This window comes from Cherax quadricarinatus, chromosome 16, assembly GCF_038502225.1.
Source record: "Cherax quadricarinatus isolate ZL_2023a chromosome 16, ASM3850222v1, whole genome shotgun sequence".
In the NCBI taxonomy this organism is placed as follows: Eukaryota; Metazoa; Arthropoda; class Malacostraca; order Decapoda; family Parastacidae; genus Cherax; species Cherax quadricarinatus.
The window spans coordinates 29,538,025-29,564,633 of NC_091307.1; the positions used below are offsets into that span (position 1 = coordinate 29,538,025).

At 43.0% G+C, this 26,609-nt stretch overlaps 1 protein-coding gene across 16 annotated transcripts in view; it reads right to left on the minus strand.

Moving 5' to 3' along the window:
- Positions 1-26,609, minus strand: part of LOC128688974 (prominin-1) — a 1,112,830-nt gene that overhangs the window by 460,792 nt on the left and 625,429 nt on the right. For all 16 annotated transcript variants that reach the window (XM_070085551.1, XM_070085543.1, XM_070085554.1 and 13 more), the window contains one exon: positions 3,493-3,790. In XM_070085551.1, coding sequence (XP_069941652.1) covers positions 3,493-3,790 — 298 coding nt within the window. The remainder of the gene's footprint in view (positions 1-3,492; positions 3,791-26,609) is intronic.

Below are 26,609 nucleotides of genomic sequence, written 5' to 3' on the forward strand. Positions count from 1 at the left end.
TAGTCTAAATGAGGCCTAACCAAGGATATATAGAGTTGCAGAACAACCTGAGGGCTTCTATTATTTATACTTCTAGATATGAAGCCAAGAATTCTGTTAGCTTTACTGCGAACACTAATGCGCTGTTGTCTTGGTTTTAGGTTACTGCTAACCCGAACTCCTAAATCCTTTTTGCAATCAGTAGTATTAAGGTCTACATTATTTAGTTTATATGTGGCATGGTTATTTAACTGTCCAACATTTAGAACTTTGCATTTGTCAATATTAAACTGCATCTGCCACTTCTCCGACGATTGCGTCAGTCTATTCAAATCATCCTGGAGTGCTCTAATGTCCTCATTAGAATGAATTGGCCTATTTTGGTGTCATCAGCAAATTTGATGTCGCTATTTATTCCCTCAGTTCCTGATCAGCCGGGCTGTGGCTCGTACGTTGGTTTGCGTGCAGCCAGCAGCAACAGCCTGGTTGATCAGGCTCTGATCCACCAGGAGGCCTGGTCACAGACCGGGCCGCGGGGGCGTTGACCCCCGGAACTCTCTCCAGGTAAACTCCAGGTATGTCGTTTATGTAAATTGTGAACAACAACGGGCCCAACACTGACCCCTGAGGAACACCGCTTGTGACGTGCCCCCATTCTGATTTCTCCATATTTACGCAAACTCTCGGCTGTCTATTTGTCAACCATGCCTCTACCCAGGAAAAATTTTCTCCTCCTATTCCGTGTGCCCTAAGTTTCCTCAATAGCCTCTGGTGTGGAACTCTATCGAAAGCCTTACTGAAGTCCATATACACTATCATATTCATTACCATGATCTACCTCTTCAAACACCTTAGTGAAAAAAATTAGTAAATTTGTAAGACAGGAACGCCCCTTTGTAAAACCGTGTTGAGATTCATTAATCAAACTGTGCCTGTCAAGATGGCTACGAATTGCTTCCGCAGTTATTGATTCCATAAATTTTCCCACTACTGCTACCCCTTCCTTGGCTCTATTTCTCTCATACTCCTGGCTTAATCCCATTTATTTCTCCCCACTGAAACTCGCCTACCCCTTTCAGCTTTGTTTCACTTAGGGCCAGGACATCCAACTTCTTTTCATTCATAACATCAGCAATCATCTGTTTCTTGTCATCCGCACTACATCCACGCACATTTAAGCATCCCAGTTTTATAAAGTTTTTCTTCTCATTTTTAGTAAATGTTTACAGGAGAAGGAGTTACTAGCCCATTGTTCCCGGCATTTTAGTCGCCTCATACGACACGCATGGCTTACGGAGGAAAGATTCTTTTCCACTTCCCCATGGACAATCGAGGAAAAAAACAAGTACAAGAGCTATTAAGAAAAAGAAGAAAAACCTAGATGTGTGTATGTATATATATGCATGTGCATGCCTGTGTAGTGTAACCAAAGTGTAAGTTGAAGTAGCAAGATGTACTTGTTATCCAGCGTGTTTATGAGACAGAAAGAAGACACCAGTAATCCTACCATCATGTAAAACAGTTACAGGTTTATGTTTCACAGTCACCTGGCAGGACGGTAGTACCTCCCTGGGTGGTTGCTGTCTACCAACCTGCTACCATCGAGACTAGTTATATTTAGTGCTGAAGACCAGTTAAAGTTGAATAACGATTAGATTGTGGTCTGAATTAGTTGTTTTTTCCACCATTATGTTCTATAGTAGATCCTCATTGTGACTAAGATCAAGGATACTTCCTAGGCTGGTCAGTACTGCTATTTGCTTGATTTAAGGTGATTTTCATCGACTGTGTGAAACTGTTCATCTGAACAAACTGCTGGGATCTTCCTCTTATTACAGTCTGTGCTGCATCCAGTCTGGATGTCATGAACTGAAGTCATCAAGCAACAAGATATTTGGGGCCGGGATTATAAGATTTTCAAGACAGTATTCTATTTTCAATAGCTGGTTTTTGAACTGCTGGGAAGTTGTATCTGGTGGTTTATAAACAAGTACAATAAGTCTGATTTTCTTTTTTTTCTTGTTTTTACTGCCAAAACTTCAACTTCATCATTTGTGATGTTAAGTAACTCAGTATAAATGAGGAACTTTAACGTACAGGATCAACCTTCCCTTGCATTTGCTACAGCATCTGAGCAGACTGTACCCTGGCTTCCATGCTTCACTGTCAAAGTAATCTTCCATGTGCATCTTGTGGAAAACTTTAAACAATTCATCTGATTAAGTGACGAGTCCACTAATAAACGGTATTTTGTTGCTACTTGTTGTAAGACCTTGAATGTTTGCAGAATGTTATATTATTCAACGTTGTGTTGGGGGCTTTTCTGGATGGTCTCTATATACGTAGTTGTGACGAGCCAGTCACTGGTTTAGTTTCCAGTCTACCATGACTCCAAGGTAGTGGTGTATTTTTATAATTTCTTGCGATACTTCTCTCGTTTCCTGGCACTAAAAAATATCACTGCTCAGTAACTGTCAGTATTTAGCTGTGAACACAGCATATTTCACACGCGTCCGCCACTACTAGTTTTATTTTATTTAACAAATTTGGATACACGAGTAACGTGCTGCTACCCCTTACTATATGATAGTTATATAGTAAGAACTAACTCTAGCCTTGTTTCCTTGTCATATTCCATCACAGGATGGGTTAAAGTGAAAAAATCTGTCAGTGACCTCGGAGACTGAATTCAGAAGGGCAATGATGGCATCGTTAAGTATTCCAGTATTGATTCAAGGGACACACTGACATCAACTTACTTAATAACTTTCTAAATCTTCTGAAAAATTTACTGAATAGTCAGCATGACCCTAGTGTCATACCCTATAAGTTAGTTTCCTAAAGATCAGCCAAAAGAAAAAATCATGGTTTTATGTGGTAGTACTTCTTTCATAAACACAAAATGGACTTTTACAAAAGTGTTGTAACTGTTTCTGTATGATGACTAACTGAAATTAAAATAGTGAGATTGTACAAAATGCATAATTTTCTCGCATTTTAAAAATAATAATTACAGCACACACAACAACAACAAGATAAAAGTAACAAAATAAAAGTTACCACGAACAAGACATACAACACAAGCACTGTCACAGTTTAAATAAGCAGCATCAGTTAAGAAAAATCTCCATGTTCAAAGACTTAAAAATTTCCCCGAGCTCCCCATGGGCGCCCAGGTAATTAGAGACTCAAGTAAAACAGTTATATGTTCCACAGTCAGCTTTATATCTCAAGCTGCACAGAGAGGAACAGGAGCACTTGAATGCAGGTGGCTATTAATCAGGTCTGTAACCTGACCTCACTCTACCGAGTGTCGTCTCAGTGGCAAGATTCCTGGTGACAGAGGAGGTTCAAACATACATGCCACGATAATCCCCAAGTAACTCATTGTATGTTTGCAGGAGCAGGGAGTGAAGATGCAGCAAAGTCAGAGATAATGAAGTCAAAGACAGTGAAGTCAAAGACAGTGAAATCAAAGATAAGGTACATAACAGAAAGAGGGAGTGTACTTACAGGATGACTACTACTAGCACAGCCAGGAGAGTGCCTAGTGTGGCCCTCTTACACGGGTCTCTCTTCTTGTCATAATGAGGCTCCTGCGCGCCGCAGCGTCCTGCACAGCGGCAGCAAGCGAAGACGAGGCCCGCGAGAGGCAGGACGACGATGAGGAGACAGCCTAGGGACACCAGGGCCACCAGACCCACGTAGTGCAGCACTAACACGTCCCAATTGGCCTCCAGCTCCGAAGCCACACGCATAGCCTGCTGCTGGTCCAATGTAGGTTGAGCCAACTCCTGGGACACCAGCGACTCTGAAATAATGATATTGCAGAGCTTATCAAATTTAACGATGAAAATGAATAAAAAGTAGTGATAACCAGTGCCAGTGATATACCTGTGACATATTTGTGCCAGTGATATACCTGTGACATTTGTGCCAGTGATATACCTGTGACATACCTGTGCCAGAGATATACCTGTGACATACCTGTGCCAGAGATATACCTGTGACATACCTGTTCCAGTGATATGCCTGTGACATACCTGTGCCAGAGATGTGCCTGTACCAGTGATAACCTGTAATATACCTGTGGCAGTGATATATCCGTGATATACCTGTAACAGTGATATACCTGTGATCTACCTGTGCTGTGCTTATCTACCTGTGCTGTCCTTGTGATCTGCCCGTGCTGTGCTGTACTTATCTACCTGTACTATGCTTGTGATCTACCCGTGCTGTGATTGTGATCTACCCGTGCTGTGCTTGTGATCTACCCGTGCTGTGCTTGTGATCTACCCGTGCTGTGCTTGTGATCTACCCGTGCTGTGCTTGTGATCTACCCGTGCTGTGATTGTGATCTACCCGTGCTGTGATTGTGATCTACCCGTGCTGTGATTGTGATCTGCCCGTGCTGTGATTGTGATCTGCCCGTGCTGTGATTGTGATCTGCCCGTGCTGTGCTTGTGATCTGCCCGTGCTGTGCTTGTGATCTACCCGTGCTGTGCTTGTGATCTACCCGTGCTGTGCTTGTGATCTACCCGTGCTGTGCTTGTGATCTACCCGTGCTGTGCTTGTGATCTACCCGTGCTGTGCTTGTGATCTACCCGTGCTGTGCTTGTGATCTACCCGTGCTGTGCTTGTGATCTACCCGTGCTGTGCTTGTGATCTACCCGTGCTTGTGATCTACCCGTGCTGTGATTGTGATCTACCCGTGCTGTGCTTGTGATCTACCCGTGCTGTGCTTGTGATCTACCCGTGCTGTGCTTGTGATCTACCCATTCTGTGCTTGTGATCTACCCGTGCTGTGCTTGTGATCTACCCGTGCTGTGCTTGTGATCTACCCGTGCTGTGCTTGTGATCTACCCGTGCTGTGCTTGTGATCTACCCATTCTGTGCTTGTGATCTACCCGTGCTGTGATTGTGATCTACCCGTGCTGTGCTTGTGATCTACCCGTGCTGTGCTTGTGATCTACCTGTGCTGTGCTTGTGATCTACCCGTGATGTACTTGTGATCTACCCGTGATGTACTTGTGATCTACCCGTGCTGTGCTTGTGATCTACCCGTGATGTACTTGTGATCTACCCGTGCTGTGCTTGTGATCTACCCGTGATGTGCTTGTGATCTACCTGTGCTGTGCTTGTGATCTACCTGTGCTGTGCTTGTGATCTACCTGTGCTGTGCTTGTAAAAGACCTGTAAGTGATCATGTCAGAAGATCTCACCTTCAAAGACCATAACAGTGTATCAAGTATTTAAGAGATTAAATAGTGAAGACTGACAACAAGAACTTAGTTATTTCTAAGACAGTAGACACCTTCCTCGTACTAGAGAAACCTAACCCGACAAAAGAATTTCCCTCTATTAGTGGACACAGGATCTAGCCTCAGTCTTTCTTTGAGCTGAATGATCACCCAAAGAAAAAAAATTTCAATTACTCTTAACCTTTGTTCATAATTTGTTAACATTTTGTACTTAGACGTTAGTATGTAATTAGTATTATTACAGTTATGAGGTGTAGTTGACAATGGTGTGACTGGTGGATAAGTGTTTTATGCCTGGTTATCAATGGTTGGCGGCGGCACTCCACCCAAGACACGTGAAAAAAAACTAACGTGGCAATATAGAGCATCTGAGGCTTAGCAAGTGCAACTCATTCTGGTACCTGCAGTGATGCTCGTGAATATCTGAACGCTTCAAGGTGGTGCCTAGCCACTGCGTTACCCCACACACTGGTGGAAGGTCATATTGCCTACACCACTGAAGATAAAATTTATTCTCAGAGCTCCCTATCCATGTGCCTGTCTTCATGCGTTGTAAGACGAGTCATGACTTTCATTTAAGTAATTAAGCTTTTACAGGTTTATAAATAACATTTGTAGGTTAGGAGATCATATTCAGAGTGAGGTTGTGGATAGTGACTGGTGCAAGGTGCATCATGCAGGCTGGGCGAGCAGGCGGTGCAGCACCCCTGGACGTGGCTTCTAGACTTGAGAGTCACACTTGAAACTTGCAGAGACTGTCTTCAGGACGGGGGGGGAGGGAGGCTCTTGGGGAGGCTCCACCAGGCAAAAATTACAACTTTTCTTCATCCAAACCTCCAGCACCACTAGTATTATTACCACTACTAGTAGCAGCACTACATCACTAGCAGTACCATTAAAACAACACTAAGAGTAGCATCACTATAATTACTATAGGCAGCACTACTACAATCACCTCTAGCACCACCACCGCACCACGTAATCAATATAAAAGGGGGAGAGAGAGAGAGAGAGAGAGAACGAACTAAACTATAGACCAGTCCCTCAGACTAGCATGTTGGTTAAGGTGCTAGAAAAGATAGAGAGAATAAGTGTGCACCTTAAAAGAGAAGTGGATACATATAAAGCAACCAGTGAGAATTTAAGGATGTAAATCCTGCCTCGCTAATCGAAGTTTTATGACAGTGACGGAAATACATCACAAGAGAAAATATTCGATTGACTTCGTTGTCGTCGATTGTGTCAACGCATTTGACACTCACAGTAAGCTTCTGCACAAACAGGAATAGCAGGCATAGGTGGAAGGGAAGGTATTCAAGTATAAACAGGATTATTAGCGGATATAAGGCAAGAGGGTAATAAGAAAGGTGGTGTCAGTGAAAGTACGGGTTGCGAGTGGGGTGCCTTAATAACATGTTCTTGAACTCCTACTGTTCCTGATACATGCATACCAATGTTTACTGATTAAAAACAGGGACACACACAAAGGAGATTTTAGCAAATTGCAAAAAATGTAAAATAGCCACTTAAATTCAACCCTAAAAATTAGAAGCCAATAAAAAACTAAGCGAGCAAGAAGACTGGACATAAAATACAACCTTTCAGGAAACACGCTGCAGACTGTGTGCAAGGAGAAAGATCTGGGAGTAAGCATTTCTACAAGCATATCACCAGTAGTAAATAGAAATCGCAACATCAGCAGCATGTGCAAAACTACTTACTACATGAACTGCGAGAAGAAGACCAGGAAAGGAGAACATGATTATATAATACAAAATACTCAAGGTAATAGACTGGATAGGGAGAGGCCAAGTACAAGGTACTTTTTCAGTTTTAGGGTCTACCTGGAGACGATTTCTGGGGGAGGGGTCACTCACCCCGGCGCCCGGTCCCTGACCAGGTTGTGTAAATGACGATGGGACCGTGGAAGCGCCAGGAATGAGTAGAGCCTGTCGACGAGGGTCGAGGAGGAGAGACAAAAGGAATAGCCAATGTTGCAGGCGTAACTAAGCTGGTGCAGCTAGTGTGAGCTCACTACGTGTACTCTCACTACACAGCTTCCGAGGTTCATCAAAGCACTGCAACACTTCCTGCTTAAAAACTTCCTTTCATTGAAAACCTGATCTGCTATGTCACTGCACGTCCAGTTTTTCTTAGGCACTGCTCGTTACGACTTTCTGCTGCTCTCCCTCGTCATGACAGAGCACCTCAAATGCCTGCATGCTTACACTATGTCCCTGACACCTGCATGCTTACACTATGTCCCTGACACCTGCAAGCTTACACTATACCCCTGACACCTGCAAGCTTACACTAGGTCCCTGACAGGTGAGTACTATACCCCCGACACCTGCATGCTTACACTATACTCCTGACACCTGCATGCTTACACTATGCCCCTGACACCTGCATACTTACACTATGCCCCTGACACCTGCAAGCTTACACTATGCCCCTGACACCTGCAAGCTTACACTATGCCCCTGACACCTGCAAGCTTACACTATACCCCTGACAACTGCATGCTTACATTATACCCCTGACAACTGCATGCTTACACTATGCCCCTGACATCTGCAAGCTTACACTATACCCCTGACACCTGCATGCTTACACTATGCCCCTGACTCCTGCATGCTTACACTATACCCCTGGCACCTGTATGCTTACACTATACCCCTGACACCTGCATGCTTACACTATACCCCTGACACCCGCATGCTTACACTATACCCCTGACACCCGCATGCTTACACTATACCCCTGACACCCGCATGTTTACACTATACCCCTGACACCCGCATGTTTACACTATACCCCTGACGCCTGCAGGCTTACACTATACCCCTGACACCTGCATGCTTACACTATACCCCTGACACCTGCATGCTTACACTATACCCCTGACACCTGCATGCTTACACTATACCAGACACCTGCATGCTTACACTATACCCATGACACCTGCGTGCCTACATTATACCCCTGACACCTGCGTGCCTACACTATACCCCTGACACCTGCATGCCTACACTATACCCCTGACACCTGCATGCCTACACTATACCCCTGACACCTGTATGCCTACACTATACCCCTGACACCTGCATGCCTACACTATACCCCTGACACCTGCATGCCTACACTATACCCCGACACCTGCGTGCCTACACTATACCCTGACACCTGCGTGCCTGCACAATACCCCTGACACCGGTATGCCTTCACTATGCCCTCTACACCTGCATGCCTACACTATACCCCTGACACCTGCATGCCTACACTATACCCCTGACACCTGCGTGCCTACACTATACCCGACACCTGCATGCTTACACTATACCCGACACCTGCATGCCTACACTATACCCTCTACACCTACATGCCTACACTATACCCGACACCCGCATGCTTACACTATACCCGACACCCGCATGCCTACACTATACGCTCTACACCTGCATGCCTACACTATACCCCTGACACCTGCATGCCTACACTATACCCCTGACACCTGCATGCTTACACTATACTCCCGACACCTGCATGTTTACACTATACTCCCGACACCTGCATGCTTACACTATACCCCTGACACCTGCATGCTTACACTATACACCTGACACCTGCATGCTTACACTATACCCCTGACACCTGCAAGCTTACACTATACCCGACACCTGCATGCCTACACTATACCCTCTACACCTGCATGCCTACACTATACCCCTGACACCTGCATGCCTACACTATACCCCAGACACCTGCATGCTTACACTATACCCCTGACACCTGCATGCTTACACTATACCCGACACCTGCATGCTTACACTATACCCATGACACCTGCGTGCCTACATTATACCCCTGACACCTGCATGCCTACACTATACCCCTGACACCTGCATGCCTACACTATACCCCTGACACCTGCATGCCTACACTATACCCCTGACACCTGCATGCCTACACTATACCCCTGACACCTGCATGCCTACACTATACCCCTGACACCTGCATGCCTACACTATACCCGACACCTGCATGCCTACACTATACCCCGACACCTGCATGCCTACACTATACCCCAACACCTGCATGCCTACACTATACCCCTGACACCGGTATGCCTTCAATATGCCCTCTACACCTGCATACCTACACTATACCCCTGACACCTGCATGCCTACACTATACCCCTGACATCTGCGTACCTACACTATACCCTCTACACCTGTATGCCTACACTATACCCCTGACACCTGCATGCTTACACTATACCCGACACCTGCATGCCTACACTATACCCCTGGCATCTGCATGCTTACACTATACCCGACACCTGCATGCTTACACTATACCCCTGGCACCTGCATGCTTACACTATACTCCCGACACCTGCATGCTTACACTATACCCCTGACACCTGCATGCTTACACTACACCCCTGACACCTGCATGCTAACACTATACCCCTGACACCTGCATGCTAACACTATACCCCTGACACCTGCATGCTTACACTATACCCGACACCTGCATGCCTACACTATACCCCTGACACCTGCATGCCTACACTATACCCCTGACACCCGCATGCTTACACTATACCCGACACCTGCATGCCTACACTATACCCTCGACACCTGCATGCCTACACTATACCCCTGACACCTGCATGCTTACACTATACCCCTGACACCTGCATGCTTACACTATACTCCCGACACCTGCATGCTTACACTATACCCCTGACACCTGCATGCTTACACTATACCCCTGACACCTGCATGCTTACACTATACCCCTGACACCTGCATGCTTACACTATACCCGACACCTGCATGCCTACACTATACCCTCTACACCTGCATTCCTACACTATACCCCTGACACCTGCATGCTTACACTATACCCCTGACACCTGCATGCCTACACTATACCCCTGACACCTGCATGCTTACACTATACCCCTGACACCTGCATGCTTACACTATACCCCTGACACCTGCGTGCCTACACTATACCCCTGACACCTGTGTGCCTACACTATACCCCTGACACCTGTGTGCCTACACTATACCCCTGACACCTGCATGCTTACACTATACCCCTAACACCTGCATGCTTACACTATACCCCTGACACCTGCATGCTTACACTATACCCCTGACACCTGCGTGCCTACACTATACCCCTGACACCTGCGTGCCTACACTATACCCCTGACACCTGCGTGCTTACATTATACCCCTGACACCTGCGTGCCTACACTATACTCCTGATACCTGCGTGCCTACACTATACCCCTGACACCTGCATGCTTACACTATACCCCTGACACCTGCGTGCCTACACTATACCCCTGACACCTGTGTGCCTACACTATACCCCTGACACCTGCGTGCCTACACTATACCCCTGACACCTGTGTGCCTACACTATACCTTTTACATCTGCATGATTTATTCAAGAACGATACAAGCAGAAGACATTACTGTGATTAATCCAAAAAAAAGTCAATTATTTCCTAAACTGTATATACATATTTGATAATGGAGATTGGCTTTGTGACGATATCGTTAAATATTAAATGAAATATTCTTAAATATGCAAGTATGCGTAGCTGGGTGTGAAAGACCTGGTTTTAAACCTGTAGTGTTATTGGTTGGTACCAGCGCTCACAGGATGACCTGCAAGTATACAATAAACTAGTGGCAGAGGCGGTACAATGTAAGCCAAGTAGTGTGCCTTATTTCCACAGGGGTCCTTTTGTTCCGCAGCAGTCGACTGACTCTTAGGTATCTATTTATTGCAAGTTGAACTGGGTCAGCAAGTGTAAGGCGGCTTGCTCACACGTCTCACCCCCAGGATATTACCTTGGTTCTCTGGGTTGTGAACTGGACGTTGTACCACTGCACTATATAAAAAGAACTGACAAGTTTTATTTTCTTTCACATCTCCATATCAATTTCAAAGGTTTCTCTAAAACCAAAGTATCTCGGAAATCAGAGTTGAAGTGTCAGAGGTCAACGAGTCTTCAATACCCAACATCTGGGTGTCTTTAAGAGGGAACTGGACAAGTTCCTTAAATCAGTGCCTGACCACCCTGACTGGTTCGTACGTTGGGCTGTGTGCGGCCAGCGCCAGCATTAACAGCACAGTTGATCAGACCTTGATCCTTCACGCGGCCTGGTCTGGAACCAGGCAGCGTAGGCAATGACTCCGATAAGCGTTCTTCAGGTATCTAGGCCCCTCAGGTGTCTACATACGCTAAAATACCTACGTTGGCATTCGTGTTGCGAGCATCAACAGTGCCACTCAACACATCTGGGAACGCTTGGAGTCACTTGACTTGTACTCACTGGAGCACAGGCGAGACATATCATAATCTACACCTGGAAAAGCCTAGAGGGAATGGTCCCAAATCTGCACACAGAAATCACTCCCTACGAAAACAAAAGACTGGGCAGACGGTGCAACATACCTCCAATGAAAAGTGAGGGCGCCATTGGTACACTAAGAGAAAACACTAAGTGTCCGGGGCCCAAGACTGTTCAACAGCCTCCAACTAGGCATAAGGAAAATTAACAGTAAACCCCCGGCTGCCTTCAAGAGGAAGCTGGACAGATACCTTAAGTTAGTACCTGACCAGCTGGGCTGTGGTTCGTACGCTGGACTACCTGGAGGTTATTCCGGGGATCAACGCCCCCGCGGCCCGGTCCATGACCAGGCCTCCCGATGGATCAGGGCCTGATCAACTAGGCTGTTACTGCTGGCCGCACGCAGTCCAACGTACGAGCCACAGCCCGGCTGATCCGGCACTGACTTTAGGTATCTGTCCAGCTCTCTTGAAGGCAGCCAGGGGTTTATTGGCAATTCCCCTAATGCTTGATGGGAGGCTGTTGATCAGTCTTGGGCCCCGGACACTTATGGTGTTTTCTCTTAGTGTACCAATGGCGCCCCTACTTTTTATTGGGGGCATTTTGCATCGCCTGCCCAGTCTTTTACTTTCGTAGGGAGTGATTTCTGTGTGCAGATTTGGGACCATTCCTTCCAAGATTTTCCAAGTGTAGATTATGATATATCTCTCCCTCCTGCGTTCCAACGAGTACAAGTCAAGTGCTTCCAAGCGTTCCCAGTAGTTAAGGTGCTTGACAGAACTTATACGTGCAGTAAAGGATCTCTGTACACTCTCTAGATCTGCGATTTCACCTGCTTTGTATGGAGATGTTAATGTACAGCAGTATTCCAGCCTAGAGAGAACAAGTGATTTGAAAAGGATCATCATGGGCTTGGCATCTCTCGTTTTGAAAGTTCTCATTATCCATCCTATCATTTTCTTTGCACGTGCGATCGTGGCACTGTTGTGATCCTTGAAAGTGAGATCCTCAGACATTACTACTCCCAGGTCCCTTACATTATTTTTCCGCTCTATTGTATGGCCGGAGTCAGTAGTATACTCTGTTCTAGTTATTATCTCCTCCAGTTTTCCATAACGGAGTAGTTGGAATTTGTCCTCATTGAACATCATATTGTTTACCGTTGCCCACTGAAAAACTTTGTTTATATCTTCTTGGAGGTTAACCGCGTCCTCAGCAGATGACAGCCTCATGCAGATCCTAGCATCATCCCCAAAGGATGATACGGTGCTGTGGTGTATATCTCTGTTTATGTCTGATATGAGGATAAGGAATAAGATGGGGGCGAGTACTGTGCCTTGTGGAATAGCTCTTCACTATGGCAGCCTCCGATTTAACTCTGTTGACCACTACTCTTTGTGTTCGATTTGTTAGGAAGTTGAAGATCCATCTCCCCACTTTCCCAGTTATTCCTTTAGCACGTATTTTATGGGCTATTACGCCATGATCGCATTTGTTACTGCGGCCAGCAGTAACAACCTGGTTGTTCAGGCCCTGATCCACCACGAGGCCTGGTCAAGGGCTGGGCCGCGGGGCGATGACCCCCAGAACACCCTCCAGGTAGACACCATCGACCAGGAGGCTTGGTATGTGACAGCCAAGGGGAAGGGAGGAGGGGAAGAAATGGCCCGCCTCTCCCCGGAAGCTACTACAGGTAGACACTATAGACATGCAAGTAGTTTTAGTCCTACACATGGTTGTAGTTGTTGAAGTAGCAAGTGTTGAGCCCGTCACAGGTGGAGCAGGTGCGTGGTACGTGATTATGATAATTCACCACCAGCCGTCACATCCATCATGATCCATCACATGCTCCATGTTCTTCCCATCTAACACTCCCACACCCTCCTACCCCTAGCCACCAACCTGCTACTGTCACCGCCACCATCATCCCAAAGCCACACCAGCACACACCTCATTATGCACTTCTTCATTTTCTGGTCCCATGACACACACACCTTCACACACTGACCTGAGACTCCACCCGGGGTTTCTTTCTCACTATACTACCCTGGAAGGATGGTAAGCAGATAGCCTGGGATTACAACTGTGCTGCCACGTTGGCCGACACCTACTTGCCATACTCTGAAGTTGAAGGGGTGGAGCCGCCAGCTACAGGAAGATCCAGAAGATCCGCAAATATGCTGACCTTTCCCCTTGCTATAACTTCATCCCAGTAGGGTCGGAGACCCTTGAAGTATGGGGCACGGGTGCTCTGAAGTTCCTCAGAGAGCTGGGTGAAAAGCTCATCAGAGAGCAGCCAGCTTCCTCTTTCAGACACTCAGTGTTGCGATCCAGATGGGAAATGCCTGCAGCATTCTGGGCACGCGGCCCACCGCCAGGGAGCTGCATGATGTGTTTGAGAAGCAGGCTCTGCGATGTTATTTATGTTTTCATATATATATATATATATATATATATATATATATATATATATATATATATATATAATCTCAGGAATATCTCCGGGAAGCACCCTGGCTCAACAGGCACATACCAGGGTACTAATGAGGCTTGTGAAAAGTACTCATTGAACCAATAGATAACTGATCCCACTAGGATTAAAAATACCCTGGATTTGATATTCATAAACAACGAGGAACTAATCAGAGAAATAACAGTTACAAAAACAATATACTCTGATCACATCATAGAAGTTCAAACGAATATTAACTCAGGGTTAGGGAACTGCGTCACTAATGTTAGAGGCGGGATGTTCAGTAAGTTTAATTTTAACAACCATGGAAGTGACTGGGAAAAAATAAACCAAGACCTATCAGATATATCCTGGGAATCAGACATGAGCACCCTAAATCCCCACGAGTGCCTAGAGAAGCCGAATACGGAAGCATACAAGTTATGTATGAAGCACGTACCATTGAGGAAACCCAGATGATCAGATATAGAGAGAGCGTAGGAGATGGTACAGAAAAAGAAAACGAGTTACTGAATTACTAAAAACCACAAATATGCTGCAACAGACTAAAGATAGGATTAGCCGAGAGATCACTGAATTAGAGCAAAAACTTAGGATGTCATACCTCACAGACGAAATACAAAGGGAACATAGGGCTATACAGGATATTAAAAGAAACGTAAAATATTTCTATTCCTACGCAAAATCCAAGCTAAGAAATACCTGTAGAAATAGACCACTACTGAGAGGATATTCGTATACTGACGATGAACAAGAAATGAGTGAAATCCTAAAAGAACAGTATGAGTCGGTGTTCGGATGACAGCAAGGTAGAAAAACCAGAAATATTTTTCACTCCAGCAGAAGCCCGCACAGACCAACTAACTGACATTAGTACAAATCCCATAGATTTCGAAAAAAAAAATGGACAACATGCTTACTCACTCAGCACCTGGACCAGATTCATGGAATGCTATATTTATAAAGAAGTGCAAAGTACCACTAGCACGAGCCCTCAGTATTCTTTGAAGAAAGAACTTAGATCTAGGTGAAATACCGGAGGCCTTAAAGAGTGCAGACATAACTCCTTTGCACAAGGGAGGTAGTAGAGCACTAGCTAAAAATTACAGACCAGTAGACCTAACTTCTTCACATCATAAAAATCTTCGAAAGTGATGAGACGGCAGGTTACAAATTTCATGGACCAGCACAACCAGCATGGTTTTAGAGCAGGACGATCATGCCTGTCACAGCTACTGAACCATTATGATAGAATTACGGAGGCATTGGAAGACGACCATAACGCAGATGTGATTTACACAGATTTTGTTTGACAACTGCCATCATGGAGTTATTGCGCACAAAATGAGGGCGATAGGCATTACGGGGGATGTAGGTTGGCATATTTTCGGGTTCCTAACACACAGAACACAAAAAGTAGTAGCGAACAGGGCACGATCCAGCATCAGCGAGGTCAAAAGCTCAGTGCCCCAAGGCACTGTCCTGGCACCTCTGCTGTTTCTCATCCTCATAGAAGATACAGATAAAAACACCCGGCCCACTTTCGTATAATCATTTACAGATGACACTAAAATATACCTTTGATATACCTTTGAAGAATTTCGAGAGTATATCTACTCTCTGAGCCAGGCCATGGGCCAGGCTCGTCTGGTGCTCGCCTGGTCAACCAGGCTGTTGCTGCTGGAGGCCCGCTGCCCCACATATCCATCACAGCCTGGTTGATCTGGCACCTGGTGAAGATACTTGTCTAGTTTCCTCTTGAAGACTTCAACACTTGTTCCAGCAGTTTCTGATATCTTCTGGTAAGATGTTGAAAAGTCTGGGACCCCGGATGTTGATGCAGTGTTCCCTTATTGTCCCCACCGCACCCCTGTTCCTCACTGGGTTTATTTTACACTTCCTCCCATATCTCTCACTCCAGTATGTTGTTATGGCAGTGTGCAGATTTGGGACCAAGTCCTCGAGTACCTTCCAGGTATATATTATCATGTACCTACCTCTCTCCTCCGCTCCAATGAGTACATGTTCAAGACTTGCCAGCGTTCCCAGTAGTTTAGGTACTTTACGGGCTCAATGTGAGCCGTAAACGATCTCTGCATTTGTTCCGGCTCCGATATTTCTCCTGCCCTGAACGGGGCCGTCAGCACTGAGCAATATTCTAAGTAAGGGAGCACTAGCGATTTGAAGAGTGTCACCACTGGCATTGTTTCCCTTGTTTTGAAACTTCTCAATACCCACCCCGTCATCTTTCTGGCTGTCGTGATCTTTGTCTTGTTATGGTCTTTAAAAGAAAGGTACATGAAAGTCACTACGGTAGAGGACACTGAAAAAGTACAGGAAGACATAAGCAGGGTTTTCCAGTGGGCAGTGGAGAACATGACGTTCAATGGTGATAAGTTTCAGCTGCTTAGGTATGTAAAGAATGAAGAACTCACAAGGAACACTATATACAAAACTCAAGAGGGTAACCAAATACAACGAAAGGAACACGTAAAGGACCTGGGAATAATTATGTCAGCTGACCTTTCTTTTAAAGACCATAACAAGACAAAGATCACGACAGCCAGGAAGATGACGGGGTGGGTATTGAGAACTTTCAAAACGAGAGAAATAATGCCGATGGTGACACTTCAATTAACTAGTGTTCACTCGCCTAGAATATTGCTCAATGCTGACGGCCCCGTTCAAAACACGAGAAATATCAGAGCTGGAACAAATATAGAGATCGTTTACGGCTCACACTGAGCCAGAAAAACACCTAAATTACTGGGAACGCCTTCAAGTCTTGAACATGTACTCATTGGAGAGGAGGAAAGACAGATACGTGATAACATATACCTGGAAAGTACTCGAGGACCTAATCCCAAATCTGCATACTGCCGTAACATACTGGAGTGAGAGATATGGGAGTAAGTGTAAAATAAACCCAGTGAGGAGCAGGGGTGCGGTGGGGACAATAAGGGAACACTGTATCAACATCTTACAGGAAGATTTCTGAAGAGGAAACTGGACATGTATCTTCACCAAGTGCCAAATCAACCAGGCTGCGATGGATATGTGGGGCAGCGGGCCTCCAGCAGCAACAGCCTCTGGGTATCTTAATTGTAGACGTTTCGCCATCCAGTGGCTTTATCAATACAAATTCCAGGACACAACTTAAGACAGTAGGACTATATACAGAAGATGAGGTAATCAGTCCCTCAACCTTGGAGTAGGTGCGAAGAGCACCGTAGTCGTGGAGATTCTGAAGCAGAAGCAAGGAGCCTGGCGCTTATATACTAACGTCAGGTGTAGCAGACGAGGGCATAGTTACTGGTAGGCGGGATTCCCCGGTGGAAGCACGTCCTTCCCAAAGAGATGGGTTAGTTGTAGTAGTAGTTGTCGTAGTCGTGAAGGTTATGTACATGTCCTCAGAATCTGTATATAGTGGTACTGTCTTCAAGTTATGTCCTGGAATTTGTATTGATAAAGCCACTGGATGGCGAAACGTCTACAATAAAGATACCCAGATGTTGAACATGTGTTTTAATTTCATCTTGTCGGTATTATATGCCATTCTTGCACAACTTGTCAGACACTGCAACATCATGGAATCTTGATTCTGAGGACATGTACATAACCTTCACGACTACGACAACTACTACTACAACTAACCCATCTCTTTGGGAAGGACCTACTTCCACTGGGGAATCCCGCCTACCAGTGACTACGCCCTCTTCAGATACACCTGACGTTAGTATATAAGCGCCAGGCTCCTTGCTTCTGCTTCAGAATCTCCACGACTACGGTGCTTTTCGCACCTACTCCAAGGCTGAGGGACTGATTACCTCATCTTCTGTATATAGTGGTACTGTCTTCAAGTTATGTCCTGGAATTTGTATTGATAAAGCCACTGGATGGCGAAACGTCTACAATAAAGATACCCAGATGTTGAACATGTGTTTTAATTTCATCTTGTCGGTATTATATGCCATTCTTGCACAACTTGTCAGACACTGCAACATCATGGAATCTTGATTCTGAGGACATGTACATAACCTTCACGACTACGACAACTACTACTACAACTAACCCATCTCTTTGGGAAGGACCTACTTCCACTGGGGAATCCCGCCTACCAGTGACTACGCCCTCTTCAGATACACCTGACGTTAGTATATAAGCGCCAGGCTCCTTGCTTCTGCTTCAGAATCTCCACGACTACGGTGCTTTTCGCACCTACTCCAAGGCTGAGGGACTGATTACCTCATCTTCTGTATATAGTGGTACTGTCTTCAAGTTATGTCCTGGAATTTGTATTGATAAAGCCACTGGATGGCGAAACGTCTACAATAAAGATACCCAGATGTTGCACATGTGTCTTAATTTCATCTTGACGGGTTCAGAGAGTAGAGAAATTCGGTGTATATATATATATATATATATATATATATATATATATATATATATATATATATATATATATATAAAAAAAAACCACTCTCAGAGAATAGAGAAATTCCAAGCGCTTTCGTGACTACTCACATTATCCTTGATAATGTGAGTAGTCACGAAAGCGCTTGGAATTTCTCTATTCTTTCAGAGTGGTTGTTTTGCATATTCTGAAATCACCTGTTTACTGTGATCTTATTGCATATATATATATATATATTATATATATATATATATATATATATATATATATATATATATATATATATATATATGTGTGTCGTGCCGAATAGGCAGAACTTGCGATCTTGGCTTAAACAGCAACGCTCATCTTGCCATATAGGACAAGTGAAAATTTGTGTATGCAATAATTTCGCCAAAATCATTCTGAACCTAACGAAAAAAATACATTTGATTGTGTTTGTTTAGTACTAAATTATTGTAAACGTATTTAAAATATATTTAGTTGGGTTAGGCTAAAATAAATTGCTCTTGTTATAAGGTTAGGTAAGTTTTCTAAGATTATTTTGGTGTAAAATTAAAATTTTTTGCATTAACATTAATGAAAAAATATGTCTTTAAACGTATAAGAGAAAATTCCAGAAAGGACTTAATTTTAAATGAGTTCTTGCTAATTGACCAGTTTTACATATTCGGCACGACATTATATATATATATACATATATATATATATAATATATATATATATATATATATATATATATATATATATATATATTATACATATATAAAGAATGGTTTTGAAAACCGACAAGTTTAAGATTGAAATCTTATGCAACATATGGGAATCTTTATTGAGGAAACGTTTCGCCACACACTGGCTTCATCAGTCGAATACAAAGCAGAAAGGTGTATTGGACTGATGAAACCACTGTGTGGCGAAATGTTCCGTCAATAATGATTCCCATATGTTGCATAAGTGTATCAATCTTCATTTTATATATATATATATATATATATATATATATATATATATATATATATATATATATATATATATATATATATATATATATATGTGTGGAGGTACCACCTCTAGAACTGGACTGGGGACCCTCATCCTCAGAGAAGACAATAAACGTTCCTCAGGGAAAACTCAAGGTTCTCCCCGGAGCTGTTTGAATATTTTCTTCTTCTACCACCCCCTATATTTTTAAGCTACATGTGAACTTTATTAATAGACAGAATACACTGATAGAAAACACAAGCATGAAAACATTGGTACAATATATCAAAGGTTATGAATCTCCTCCAGCTCCTCCGAAGCCGGACGCAAGCCCAATATGCAGCAAGCATTTCCCCTCTGGATAGCCACGCTGAGGTGTTGGAACATGAAAGTGGCTGCCCTTGGGTCCCTGGTGGTGTCGATGAGTCTGGAACCCAATTCTTTAAGGAAACATGTCTCATTTTTCCCCCATGATCCCAAGGTCTCCGATCCCACTGGGACAAATTGATACTGCTGGCTTATGTCCCTGTACTTGCTGATCTTGTACTCCTCCCTGTGGTAAGCAGCTCCTCCCTGTCGCCCAACACTGTGATGGATGTAGGTGTCAGCCAGAGTGAACACACAGGTATAGTCCCATGCTAAGAGCTTGCCATTCTTCCAAGGATAGATGGTGATCCCGTCGGGGCAGTTTGCTGGGTTGTGGGTATTGTTGGCTGCTAGTGATCGGGGCTCCCTCTCGGCTGGACATCAAGCTGTAACAAGGGTTCTCTTTATGATGTCATTGACCTCATTGTGTCTTGCATGCCAGCCCTTGGTTTTGGAACAGTTAAGACCATGTAGACTGTATTGGTCTGCTTGCGCTTCACCGCAAATGCACGTATATTCTGTGTGAATTGGGGCAGCAAGGCGCAGGGACACTGCAATACGGAGGGTCTTAGGGTCGAGTCGCGTTCTCATTGCCGATATGGGAACTGTTTGGAGGAAGTCCCCTGAGCAGACGCAAATTTGGAATTTTACTCAAACTGTTAAAACTTGGTTAAACTTGGAATCGTTAGAATAGGATCAATTACTGGAGAATGTCTATTCTGATCAGTTTCAAACTTTTACAATTGGTGGACTTATTTAAAGCACAGCTTGTCACCCACCTTCAATTGTGTAAATTTCAATTTGCCAATTTTATTAGGCAAATTGCTTCCCCAAGTAATAACTAGAGAATGCCTCTTATGATCAGCTTCAAACCCTAAATGCTGGTTTATAGTAATAAGTAAATTAGTGTTAATATTGGGCTGTGGCTTCCAATCTCCCATTTTCTGCCAATTATATAAAATTGGATTTTTTTTTAAATGAAAATCAAATACTTTTTACAGGACTGTAGAGAATATTACATAGAATGTAAATGAAAAAAAAGCTGCAAAACAAAAAAAAATGTTTAATGGTATTTTAAGTTTAACGAGGGAACATTTAGCAACATTTTCATTTCATTTTCACAATTTTTTTTAATTTCTCAAGAATGTCTCACTCAACGTGCTTCAATTTTTCAGCATTTAGTGTAATGTCTCTTGTGCAAGATTCACCAGCCTATGTGCATGTGTGGACGCACTATGCGTTCCAAATTTAGTTTCGGTGTGACGGGTGGAGACAGGTTCCTCTGATCACCTTCAACATTTCAACACTGGTGTATCTTACTTAAAGAAGATTGGTATATTTAATGGTGCATGTTGATGCCATTTTGCCACTTTTAGTATCGAAATACAGCACTATTTTTTATCATTATTTTGCCTTCATGCTGATGAAGGGCTCTTGATCCAAGGAAGTGAACTAATCTCCCCTTGCTTGGATCGAGTTTGAATGACTCCCATTCCACAGGCGCTGTATAACCCCTACAGATTTAGCACTTTCATTTGATTAAAATGTAACAATTGACAACGGTATCAATTATCTCTAATTCTACGCCTTTCCAGAGTGAAATTCAGCAGGTATGTTCTCTATTTTCCAGATTGATCCAGGTTTGTTATTGCAATAACATTGTTTCTAACACATGCAATTTTTCTTAGTTCATACTATTTTATTTCTTGCACTCCGGCCATTTATTCAACATTAAAAGTATTTTGCCTTGCTTATCTCCCGTCTCGTTTTGCTTGTGGACTAATTTTCCTGTTTTTCTCAGAACTATTTTACAAGCTATCCTGTTTTCTGAACGTTTGCCTAACATATCTTGAAAATTTTTGATCTCTCTGCCTCTAATACTGCAACTCTTTCCCTCCCCCACACCCTTACCTCTATCTTTTATCGGTTTAAAGTCTTACACAATTTAGCATTGACTCCAACTGAGTGGGTGGATGCAGTTACCTCTGCACCACAGAGATGCACCTCATCCACTGCATACATATGTTTGCCACAGAGGTTACCCCAGTTATCATTGGAATTCCAGGTTTCTTGTAGTCCTTTTCTAGCCATCAATTTATCTCAACTGTCCTAGACATCCATTCACTGCTTACTTCCTTTCTAGGCAAAATGCTACATATGACCAGTATCCTTTCCTCTGACTTCATTAACTGGTCAGCAACTCTTCATACTTGCATTTCCCAACATCGTTATTTCCAGCACCGAATCAAATAATGGGGTTGTTCCCATTAACTGACATGACGTTATCTAACTTGTTAACTACAAGGCCCACATCTGCTCCAGGAAAACACTCTTTTTGCCTTATCCCCGCTAAAGAAAGTCCAATTCATATATCAAATATGAGAATCTCCACAGAAAGAAAGTCTTTCTTACATGCTGAGGCATTTGTCTTGCCTGCCTCGTTATCCACCACTACACACTCGTCCTAAGGAACAGCAAAGCTATCAATATTCTCTAACCCTGCTTCAACCTTCCTCATTTTCATCCTCCTCCCACCTCTTGAAACCACTTTCCATTCGTTACATACTAACCACCTCACATTCCTTATTATACTTACTATCCTCCTTATATAAATAACAAAAAGGCACAATACCGTGACTGGAACGATACACAAATAACCCGCACATAAAAGACGTTTCGGTCCGACTTGGACCATTGACAAAGTCACACTGTGACTGTCAATGGTCCAAGTCGGACCGAAACGTCGTCGTAAGCTTCTCTCTTTTATGTGCGGGTTATTTGTGTATCCTCCTTATCCAAACGAGATTTTAATTTCTCATTCTCCTCCCTACGAACTAGAACTTCATCCCTGAGAACTAAATAATGTAGATCTTAATATTACGGATTGCGAAAAAAATTTAGGAGTTCTGGTTAGCAGTAATCTGAAACCAAGACAACAGTGCATAAGTGTTCGCAATAAAGCTAATAGAATCCTTGGCTTCATATCAAGAAGCATAAATAATAGGAGTCCTCAGGTTGTTCTTCAACTCTATACATCCTTGGTTAGGCCTCATTTAGATTATGCTGCACAGTTTTGGTCACCGTATTACAGAATGGATATAAATGCTCTGGAAAATGTACAAAGGAGGATGACAAAGTTGATCCCATGTATCAGAAACCTTCCCTATGAGGATAGACTAAGGGCCCTGAATCTGCACTCTCTAGAAAGACGTAGAATTAGGGGGGATATGATTGAGGTGTATAAATGGAAGACAGGAATAAATAAAGGGGATGTAAATAGTGTGCTGAAAATATCTAGGCTAGACAGGACTCGCAGCAATGGTTTTAAGTTAGAAAAATTCAGATTCAGGAAGGATATAGGAAAGTACTGGTTTGGTAATAGAGTTGTGGATGAGTGGAACAAACTCCCGAGTACAGTTATAGAGGCCAGAACGTTGTGTAGCTTTAAAAATAGGTTGGATAAATACATGAGTGGGTGTGGGTGGGTGTGAGTTGGACCTGATAGCTTGTGCTACCAGGACGGTTGCCGTGTTCCTCCCTTAAGTCAATGTGACCTGGCCTGACTAGGTTGGGTGCATTGGCTTAAGCCGGTAGGAGACTTGGACCTGCCTCGCATGGGCCAGTAGGCCTGCTGCAGTGTTCCTTCGTCCTTATGTTCGAGAACTCTACAATGCTACTGAAAGTTTACTGCACAAGTCATAGTTTCTGTTCAAACACTTAACTTTAAATTCACTGACAAAGTTACAAGTCTACACAACCTCCCTTAATCAGCGATTTATTCACGCTACATAGACCTCCATATTTTATATAGGCATATAATAAAGGACTAGTAATAATATAACAATATCACTTGGCTGTGTTCACTTAGTGCCTTTCCAAACTAATTTGAAAGTAAGAATTTGTCAGCTGATGACAGTTGCCAGATTCACTAGCATAAATTATTCTTTAAGAACATAAGAAAGGAACACTGCAACAGGCCTACTGACCCATGCGGAGCAGGTCCATGTCCCCCCCCCCCGATTTAACCCAATGACCCCCCGGATAAGCTCAATGACCCACCCAGTCTGGTCACCTCCACTCAAGGATGGAGCACGGCACCAGACCCAGCAGCACAAGCTAGTCAGGTCCAACTCACACCCACTCATGTATTTATCTATTTTTAAAACTACACAACGTTTTAGCCTGAATAACTGTACTCGGGAGTTTGTTCCACTCATCCACAACTATTACCAAACCAGTACTTTCCTATATCCTTCCTGAATCTGAATTTTTCCAACTTGAAACCATTGCTGTGAGTCCTGTCTTGGCTGGAAATTTTCAGCACGCTATTTACATCCCCTTTATTTATTCCTGTTTTCCATTTATACACCTCGATCATATCCCCCCATAATTCTACGCCTTTCTAGAGAGTGCAGATTCAGGGTCCTCAGTTTATCCTCATTCTACTTTTCCTATTGCTTTTCTCCTATTCAACTTTATTACTCGTCAAGATTATTAAAGTGCTTTTTCCCCCACATATACCACTCGTTAGGCTTGAATTTCTATGAACTCTTTATTTACATTTATATTTTTTTCAAAAATGCATCCCAAAAGACTTTAGTTTTCAACTTCAATTTTCTATTGTGACCACTTGTTTAAGGTATTGTGACCACTTGTTTAAGGTATTGTGACCTCTTGTTTAAGGTATTGTGACCACTTGTTTAAGGTATTGTTTAAGGTATAGTGACCACTTGTTTAAGGTATTGTGACCACTTGTTTAAGGTATTGTTTAAGGTATAGTGACCACTTGTTTAAGGTATTGTGACCACTTGTTTAAGGTATTGTTTAAGGTATTGTGACCACTTGTTTAAGGTATTGTGACCACTTGTTTAAGGTATTGTGACCTCTTGTTTAAGGTATTGTGACCACTTATTTAAGGTATTGTGACCACTTATTTAAGGTATTGTGACCACTTGTTTAAGGTATTGTGACCACTTGTTTAAGGTATTGTGACCACTTGTTTAAGGTATTGTGACCACTTGTTTAAGGTATTAAGGTATTGTGACCACTTGTTTAAGGTATTGTGGTCACTTGTTTAAGGTATTGTGACCACTTGTTTAAGGTATTGTGACCACTTAAGGTATTGTGACTTGTTTAAGGTATTGTGACCACTTGTTTAAGGTATTGTGACCACTTGTTTAAGGTATTGTGACGTTTAAGGTATTAAGGTATTGTGACCACTTGTTTAAGGTATTGTGATCACTTAAGGTATTGTGACCACTTGTTTAAGGTATTGTGACTACTTGTTTAAGGTATTGTGACCACTTGTTTAAGGTATTGTGACCACTTGTTTAAGGTATTGTTTAAGGTATTGTGGTCACTTGTTTAAGGTATTGTGACCACTTGTTTAAGGTATTGTGACCACTTAAGGTATTGTGACTTGTTTAAGGTATTGTGACCACTTGTTTAAGGTATTGTGACCACTTGTTTAAGGTATTGTTTAAGGTATTGTGACGTTTAAGGTATTAAGGTATTGTGACCACTTGTTTAAAGTATTGTTTAAGGTATTGTGACCACTTGTTTAAGGTATTGTGATCACTTAAGGTATTGTGACCACTTGTTTAAGGTATTGTGACCACTTGTTTAAGGTATTGTGACCACTTGTTTAAGGTATTGTGACTTGTTTAAGGTAGTGACCACTTGTTTAAGGTATTAAGGTATTGTGACCACTTGTTCAAGGTATTGTTTAAGGTATTGTGACCACTTGTTTAAGGTATTAAGGTATTGTGACCACTTGTTTAAGGTATTGTGACCACTTGTTTAAGGTATTGTGATCACTTGTTTAAGGTATTGTGACCACTTGTTTAAGGTACTGTGACCACTTGTTTAAGGTATTGTGACCACTTGTTTAAGGTATTGTGACCACTTGTTTAAGGTATTGTGACCACTTGTTTAAGGTATTGTGACCACTTGTTTAAGGTATTGTGACCACTTGTTTAAGGTATTGTGACCACTTGTTTAAGGTATTGTGACCACTTGTTTAAGGTATTGTGATCACTTGTTTAAGGTATTGTGACCACTTGTTTAAGGTATTGTGACCACTTGTTTAAGGTATTGTGACCACTTGTTTAAGGTATTGTGACCACTTGTTTAAGGTATTGTTTAAGGTATTGTGACCACTTGTTTAAGGTATTGTGACCACTTAAGGTATTGTGACCACTTGTTTAAGGTATTGTGACCACTTGTTTAAGGTATTTAAAACACTCCCAGTGTTCAGATGTACATTTCTCGTCTTAATCCCGCGTAATCCACAATGGTTTCAATGAGAAATTAACACCAAGTGATTTGGGATATTTTTTTTAATCCATGATCAAATTTATTTATCAGAGATTCTTGGATTGCCAGAAACAAGTTTACCAAGTTATTTCCTCAATTTGATTCTGTAAGACTATTTTTAAAAACAATCCTGGAGTTCTTGTAAATCACTAGACCCTATATTTTTTCTTAAACTGTTCCAGTCAATTTGACTGAAATTAAAATATTCCAGTAAAACATTTTCGAATCTGGATGCCTGGACAATTTTGCCCCCATAAACGTTTACCGAGGTTGTCTTCTAAGTTTAGGAAACGGTACATCACACCTCGATTAGTTTTTCGTGTTCTTCGGGAAACTAAGAGCCGAATAGATCGTTTGTGTCCCTTCCACCTTCATATGTCTTCTGATGAAGCAGTTTAAGAGGCGCCAGAGTTCCCCTGTTTCCTAATATCATG